Source organism: Anoplophora glabripennis, unplaced genomic scaffold, assembly GCF_000390285.2.
Source record: "Anoplophora glabripennis isolate ALB-LARVAE unplaced genomic scaffold, Agla_2.0 scaffold3015, whole genome shotgun sequence".
Classification (NCBI taxonomy): Eukaryota; Metazoa; Arthropoda; class Insecta; order Coleoptera; family Cerambycidae; genus Anoplophora; species Anoplophora glabripennis.
The window spans coordinates 1150-9815 of record NW_019419089.1 but is presented as its reverse complement, the minus strand read 5'-3'; the positions used below and the strand labels follow the sequence as shown (position 1 = coordinate 9815).

General features: G+C 37.9%; 1 protein-coding gene across 1 annotated transcript; it reads right to left on the bottom strand.

Annotated features, from left to right (window-relative positions):
* Positions 1-4296: 4296 nt before the first annotated feature.
* Positions 4297-8187, bottom strand: LOC111692733 (ankyrin repeat and SAM domain-containing protein 1A-like; the record flags this gene model as incomplete). The annotated part of the gene is made up of 5 exons (XM_023456835.1): positions 4297-4332; positions 5157-5288; positions 5340-5492; positions 5542-5787; positions 7807-8187. Coding segments are annotated over 5 exons (948 nt in total), but the record flags the coding sequence as incomplete, so codon positions are not given.
* Positions 8188-8666: the final 479 nt, after the last annotated feature.

The window sequence follows — 8666 nt, the reverse complement described above, 5'->3', positions numbered from 1 at the left end:
GAAGGGTGATGGAGCAAAATAGACTATGGATTCGTGTTCAGGAGACAAAAATTCACGGGAAACCATATGCCGCATGTCAAGATCTCGTCACTTTTCAAAATTCGCCTTTTTTCTGAAGATCTTCAGCGATTTTTTTGAAGACTAGACGGTTTTGGAGTAATTCTGATAACGGATTCGGATCCAGGAGATAAAATTACGTCAAAAAACATGTGTCACGTGTTAAGATCTCGTCACTTTCTAAATTTCTTCATTTTACTGAAGATTTTTAGCGATTGTCTGACGGTATTCAGCGATTTACGGAAAACCGAAGGGTGATGGAGCAAAATAGACTATGGATTCGTGTTCGCGAGACAAAAATACTCGGGAAACCATATGCCGCATGTCAAGATCTCGTTACTTCTCAAAATTCGCCTTTATTCTGAAGATCTTCAGCGATTTTTTGAAGACTAGAGGGTTATGGACTAATTCTGACAACGGATTCGGATCCAGGAGATAAAATTACGTCAAAAAACATGTGTTACGTGTTAAGATCTCGTCACTTTCTAAATTTCTTCATTTTACTGAAGATTTTTAGCGATTGTCTGACGGTATTCAGCGATTTACGGAAAACCGAAGGGTGATGGAGCAAAATAGACTATGGATTCGTGTTCGCGAGACAAAAATACTCGGGAAACCATATGCCGCATGTCAAGATCTCGTTACTTCTCAAAATTCGCCTTTATTCTGAAGATCTTCAGCGATTTTTTGAAGACTAGAGGGTTATGGACTAATTCTGACAACGGATTCGGATCCAGGAGATAAAATTACGTCAAAAAACATGTGTTACGTGTTAAGATCTCGTCACTTTCTAAATTTCTTCATTTTACTGAAGATTTTTAGCGATTGTCTGACGGTATTCAGCGATTTACGGAAAACCGAAGGGTGATGGAGCAAAATAGACTATGGATTCGTGTTCGCGAGACAAAAATACTCGGGAAACCATATGCCGCATGTCAAGATCTCGTTACTTCTCAAAATTCGCCTTTATTCTGAAGATCTTCAGCGATTTTTTGAAGACTAGAGGGTTATGGACTAATTCTGACAACGGATTCGGATCCAGGAGATAAAATTACGTCAAAAAACATGTGTTACGTGTTAAGATCTCGTCACTTTCTAAATTTCTTCATTTTACTGAAGATTTTTAGCGATTGTCTGACGGTATTCAGCGATTTACGGAAAACCGAAGGGTGATGGAGCAAAATAGACTATGGATTCGTGTTCGCGAGACAAAAATACTCGGGAAACCATATGCCGCATGTCAAGATCTCGTTACTTCTCAAAATTCGCCTTTATTCTGAAGATCTTCAGCGATTTTTTGAAGACTAGAGGGTTATGGACTAATTCTGACAACGGATTCGGATCCAGGAGATAAAATTACGTCAAAAAACATGTGTTACGTGTTAAGATCTCGTCACTTTCTAAATTTCTTCATTTTACTGAAGATTTTTAGCGATTGTCTGACGGTATTCAGCGATTTACGGAAAACCGAAGGGTGATGGAGCAAAATAGACTATGGATTCGTGTTCGCGAGACAAAAATACTCGGGAAACCATATGCCGCATGTCAAGATCTCGTTACTTCTCAAAATTCGCCTTTATTCTGAAGATCTTCAGCGATTTTTTGAAGACTAGAGGGTTATGGACTAATTCTGACAACGGATTCGGATCCAGGAGATAAAATTACGTCAAAAAACATGTGTTACGTGTTAAGATCTCGTCACTTTCTAAATTTCTTCATTTTACTGAAGATTTTTAGCGATTGTCTGACGGTATTCAGCGATTTACGGAAAACCGAAGGGTGATGGAGCAAAATAGACTATGGATTCGTGTTCGCGAGACAAAAATACTCGGGAAACCATATGCCGCATGTCAAGATCTCGTTACTTCTCAAAATTCGCCTTTATTCTGAAGATCTTCAGCGATTTTTTGAAGACTAGAGGGTTATGGACTAATTCTGACAACGGATTCGGATCCAGGAGATAAAATTACGTCAAAAAACATGTGTTACGTGTTAAGATCTCGTCACTTTCTAAATTTCTTCATTTTACTGAAGATTTTTAGCGATTGTCTGACGGTATTCAGCGATTTACGGAAAACCGAAGGGTGATGGAGCAAAATAGACTATGGATTCGTGTTCGCGAGACAAAAATACTCGGGAAACCATATGCCGCATGTCAAGATCTCGTTACTTCTCAAAATTCGCCTTTATTCTGAAGATCTTCAGCGATTTTTTGAAGACTAGAGGGTTATGGACTAATTCTGACAACGGATTCGGATCCAGGAGATAAAATTACGTCAAAAAACATGTGTTACGTGTTAAGATCTCGTCACTTTCTAAATTTCTTCATTTTACTGAAGATTTTTAGCGATTGTCTGACGGTATTCAGCGATTTACGNATTTCGTCACTTCCTAAATTTCTCCATTTTACCGAAGATTTTTAGCGATTTTCTGAAGGTATTCAGCGATTTACGGAAAACCGAAGGGTGATGGAGCAAAATAGACTATGGATTCGTGTTCAAGAGGCAAAAATACACGGGAAACCATATGCCGCATATCAAGATCTCGTCACTTCTCAAAATTCGCCTTTTTTCTGAAGATCTTCTGCGATTTTTTGAAGACTAGACGGTTATGGAGTAATTCTGACAACGGATTCGGATCCAGGAGATAAAATTACGTCAAATAACATGTGTTACGTGTTAAGATCTTGTCACTTCCTAAATTTCTCCATTTTGCTGAAGATTTTTAGCGATTTTCTGAAGGTAATCAGCGATTTACGGAAAACCGAAGGGTGATGGAGCAAAATAGACTATGGATTCGTGTTCAGGAGACAAAAATACACGGGAAAACATAAGCGCGCAAGTCAAAATGTATATTGTTAATAGGTAAAATAATACGCATTGCAATGTAATTACACTAAATAACTCCTCGATACTTTGTCAAGGGATGTTTAAAGATTACTTTTAAACTTTAGTAACATCAAAAACTTGATTTTTTGTTATTGTTTTAGAGTCTTGAAAATGGCCGTTTTTGCATTTTTTCGTATATTAAATTGTTTATAACTCAGAAACCGTTGATTTTAGGAGCATAGCGCATAGGAACTATTTTGTTTAGAATACCCCAAAATACCTAAATAAACTTTTTGCGGAGCAAAACAAGTTATTTTTNCTGATTCCGAATCTGACCCTGCCAAATGCGTCCGATGACTATTTCTGATTATTTTGGGGAAGGGCGTTAATCTTCTAAGAAGGATGAATATAAATTAATGGAAAATCATGGGACGAAACTCAATCTAAAAAGTTCGGTTGGAAAAAGAAAGGATAAACCTGATAATTTTTTTAAATATATTTATTGTTCTAAAGTATAAAAGTATATTTATTGTTTTAAAATATATATTGTCTTACAACATATTCAATGCACATTCCTTCTGTATTAATTGTCACACGGACTAATTTATCAAACAATTATATAAACAACTATAACTACCAATCAAAATTATCTTCCTCCTCTTCCTCTTCCTCGTTCTCTTCCTCCTCCTCCTCTTCCTCCACCTTCTCCCCTCCTTCTCCCCCTCTAATCTTCCTCCTCTTCATCGAGCTCTTTGGCGTTTTCATTGGTGACATTCCTGTCGCTTGATGGATTGGTACAGGTGGTACCAAAACAATTTTCGCCCGCAATGGTACAGGGGACTCTTTTCTGGTACCCCTCCCCAAAAATTCCACTGTTATGTATAGGTACCGCCAGACAGCTGCACGCATCCGTATACCTGAGATTCGAGAGCGTATACAGCGGGAATTTCGAAAAGCAGCATCATAATATTATCGAATTTCGTGCTCTTTTCATTTTTCCCCCCCGAGGTTGTCCTAATATATCACTAACATCACACGTTATAATTTTCTATCCCCAAAATACTCATTATTCCATGTTACCAGTTCATGAATGTTATAACCCCCCTCCCCCACCGCCTCCTCCACGAGCACAGGGGATATTTTCACACTCAGATTCGGAATCAACACCCGCGAAAACCCCCGAGATACATTTTCCCAGTCATTTCGAGAACTTTAGAATTCAACCCCTCCCCTCTCCCCCTCCACGAGCACAAGGGATATTTTTCACCCTCGAATTCGGAATCAGCACCCGCGAAAACCCCCGAGATTCATTTTTCCAGTCATTCGGAGAACCTTGCAATCCACGTGCCCCCCGCGCCCCCAGGCGGCCGGAAGTCGCCCCCCGGGGCGCGAAAATCTAGATATTTTGGGGTTAATCGTTCTTTATAGCCTGGTCTATAAATACTGTCTAAAATTATACTGTTAAGCGATGATTCAAAAGGGTGAGAATTAAAAATTAAAGATAGACAAATTCACCAGAATCATAGAACTAGAAAAAAGCACATCTATGTAAAATTAATTCTATTCTAATATTTTATAGGAAAATATGAATGTGATTTAGGAATTTTTAGGAATATGTGTAATAGTTTGCAAATTTCTAATAATAATTATTAAGTGTGAAGCATAATTCTTTAACTATTTTGTTATCCTTAAACCCGTACCAAGTTTCTGCATAATGCAGGATGTAACTGTAAATGGGGGTCAGTTTTTTTAGGGGTAACAGTATATTTTATCCAGAATTCAATCTGAAATCATGTTTTTTACATAAAACAAATAGTCCAGTTATAATTCGTTTTTTAAACTCTTGTACAGGATATCACTAGACAGCATCGAACCGGGATGTTTGTTACCATTTTAAATCGACTGCATGGATTAGCATTGCTTTTGTATACCTATGCAACGTGCTACTTGCGAGTGCTTTTAAAAAGTGAACATCTTTTTCGTGATTCATTAAGTATTAACTAATATTGGTGTGTGAAAACTTGAGATTTGACAGCTGTGCTAGCGCACAAGGTTGTTAGAGGTTACACTAGCCTGTCCAGCGGAAGAATATGAAAATTAAAAATAAATAATCGATTTTCATTTATGAAACCACATTTACGATATGTGTTTCTAAAAGTCAAAGGTAGCTTCCATATAAATATGAACCCCATTCAAAGTTATAGCCCGTATACAATAAATCTATGTTTTTTCGTACAGGAACACTAAAAAACAATGTTAAAAAAAACTTACCGGAGAAACCGCCTGAAAGACATGGCAATAGAACGAATCACCATCCTTCGTGATATACGCGAAGAAACACTGGTTCTCATTGTCCTGGCAAACGCAGTTCATGTTCTTGATTTCGTGTTCGCAGATTATTTTCTAAAATTTTCACTTCTGTCAACAAATAACAACAAAATAAATTTGCGGTACCTGAACAATAGGATTAATAAACTTCACACCCCTGTAAGATATCGACAAACAAATCTCTTCTCCAGGACGGTCTTTAGACTTCATGACTTTCTGAATGGACTTTTTGGTGGAGTCCGTACCTTTAAACTCCTTTATCATTGTCGAACCCAGATACTAAAATTCAATATATAGAATGCAGGACAGTTGCAACGATACTACCTACATTCGCTGAGTATTTGACGCAGCTGGTTATTAGGAGTATAGGCTGGTGCCTCCATTGAGACTTTATAGAGTTGCTGCCTCCCACAAATATTTCTGCTGGCGATTTCTTTTCTGGTTCCACGTTTTTCTTTATAGGTGGGGGAGGCGCAGGTCTGGATTTTTTATGTCTGTGCCTAATCGTTCCTGTGTTACTGTTAATTGAATGAGTAGAGGGAGATGGCATCTCTCCTGTCGGTTGGTTACTTTTCTAAAAAAATTGTTAGTTGAGCACACTAATGATATTAAATGATATTACGTTCAACCCGCAAATATCTAGAGTTTTTAATGATTAGTTTACGGCATGTTTTTTATTTTCCATTGTTTAGGATATTCTTTGTTACCCAATAAATATAATTGCCGGCCGTACACCAGCAGACTTAATGGATGTAATCTTGCCGGATCAAATTTGGAGAATCTAGAGGGCTGATTCCATCGGATAGGGAGTACGATCCACTCACCCAATACCGTAGATATATCCTGGACTTTCAGAATCAGTTTTGTAACTATACAGTGCTTATTAGATACCAGAAACTCCCTACTCTCGGATACTCCAAAGTCTACTACTTTACACTTAGTGGATTTCACTTTAGATGCTCCATCTGTAATCATAGTCTACCTGAAATCTCTAAAGGCAGTTTCGAATAATTTGTGGAAATTGATTCTCTTATAGAGCTACACGCAAAGGCTGTCAGAGCAGCAGGCAAAGGCAATAGAGTAGTTTATAGTTAATTATTTTCCTTTTGTATCCATTTCTTTTGTCTTCGAACAACACTAATACAAAGAAATTTTCTTCATATTTTTTCCTTCATATTAGAAGACTAAAGGCAATACACAAAAGGAAAACGATAAACTAAAAATCGATTTATTGGTTTACATCAGCCAGAGTAAATTTTCTTGACTCATTAAGAACTACCTTCTAAGATTTGAGACATATCATGATTCCTAACAGGACTCTTTTTTATGGCCGCATCTAAAGAGACGCCAACTGAATGAAAAGTTGTCTGTTGAGTGCGTGGATCTGGCTGCCGTCGCGTTTTTAATTCGTATTTTGAGTTTGTGACTTGAATCAGCGAATGTAGAATTTTAACCGGTTTTTAGGATTTTTAGATTATAAGAATGGGTTTTTAGTATTTTTGAAGTCCTGAGGGGTTGCAAAGAATGGATAACCAAAATTTGCAATGAGCCACGAATAAGATGCGCTGATTTGTCTTCCAAGTATATGCCCAAATAGAAACCTACCGAAAGCAGAGTTTTGAATGCTTTTTGGGATTAAGTGGTGATTATTGGTAATTAAAAAATATGGCGGGTGATGGAGCATTTCCCACAGAAGATTCGGTTTCTTGGGATCAAGATTCATATGGAGACATACCAATTTTTTCTGCTTGCTTGTGTTATCAAATTAGTCTTGAAAGAACTGCTTAAGCTTAAATGACGGTTAGACGTAGAAGAAATAAGCGTAACTATAAAGCAGAGAACGCATTAGTCGGTCGCGGTCCTGTCGCACCGCAGTTCTTTCTGGGCTGAGCTGATCGTAGTCTTTTACAAAATCAGTCGCATTTGGCAATTGCACAGAATGGTGTTCGCGCTCTCCTTTAAATAGTTGCGGTATTGTTTTAATAGTTAAGAAAATGAATTCTATGGAAGAGGAAGCTCGTCTCGATTGCATCGCGGTCTCTCGAGATTCTTTGGAAAAGATGGGAGGAGAACGCGATGCGATCGAGTCTAGCACGGTCCGCGATGTGACGGGACCGCGACCGCCCAATGCGTTTTCTCCTTAACTTGATGCAATTGCTTGTGATACTATGTGGTCTAAAAGGGAAGGTGTATAAAAATGATTTAGAATTGGAACCTGGATATTGTAGCAATATTTCTTATTAGGTGTCCACAGACCAAGTAACATTTGGAGAATCTGATACGTCGCCGACCACGTCTGTCATTTTGACACATATGTTAGTGGCGTATTTTACCTACCGAATATGTAACTTGGTAGGTAAAATATTCGACTCGTGAAGGAGCAAGATCTTTTTCTTGCCATCATACAAGTATACCTATTAACTAGTGGATAAATATCGGATCAGAACCCCCTGAAGAGATTCACCAACTGATCCGACAGACTTGACCTTCAAGTATAGCTCGTTCAGACCCTATAATTTGTTGCGGGCTTTTTGGAGCCGGAATCAAAACCTTTAATAATCTGCTGATGTACGGACAACTAATATTAACTTACCAGTAAGTTAGCTTCTATACTGATTTCTTCCAGTTTTGGTCCGGCTACAATATGCTCGCCGCTACTAACGCTCGCTAATATCCTTTTCCGATGCCCTATTTTTTCTATATCTAATACAGCAGACAGTTCAACGTCCCAAATCCTTTTCACCCGTTCCATATCATGATACAAATGTTTAGCGAAAGTATCATAGTATTGATCGAGATTGATCTTTTTTAACCACAATTTAACCGTGTTTTGTTCATTATTGTTGTTGCAAACATTAGGTAGTTGATCGTTAATTTTCAGTGGCAGTTGCTTTATTGCATCTAAGATTATTTGACGTTCCAACTCGCTAGCGATGCCCATGTCCTTCAAGTCGTTTTCTTCTATCACTCCGTTCTAGAAATTAACGGTTATATGGCTACGTTATCGTACACAAATAGGAATTACTATTAGAGTTCATTGTACGTAATTAACACAGGTAATAGAGTTTAAGCGTTTAAGAATTACACTATCCATTTGTGACGGCTTAAGAGAAATGGATGGCTACTGCAAAACCAAAAATGAAGTAATCAACATTCGATATTGAACAATAAGAGGCATATGCAGAGAGGCTAGAAGCAGAATCTACATAACAGATTTTGACACATCCAAAGAAGAACATCTAGAAAAAATTACGAAAATTAAGATTCTTGATGTGTATTTACAAGCAAATATATCGCGATCAGATTATGACGGTTTTTAGGGCCGAATTCTTGACACATGCACCGATTGACGTGAAATTTTAACAGTAAGTAGAAAATTACTCAAGAAACAAAAGTTACATAGTGCCGATGTGTGCTTTCACCCTGAGGGCGAATGCCACCCCTACTCGAGGG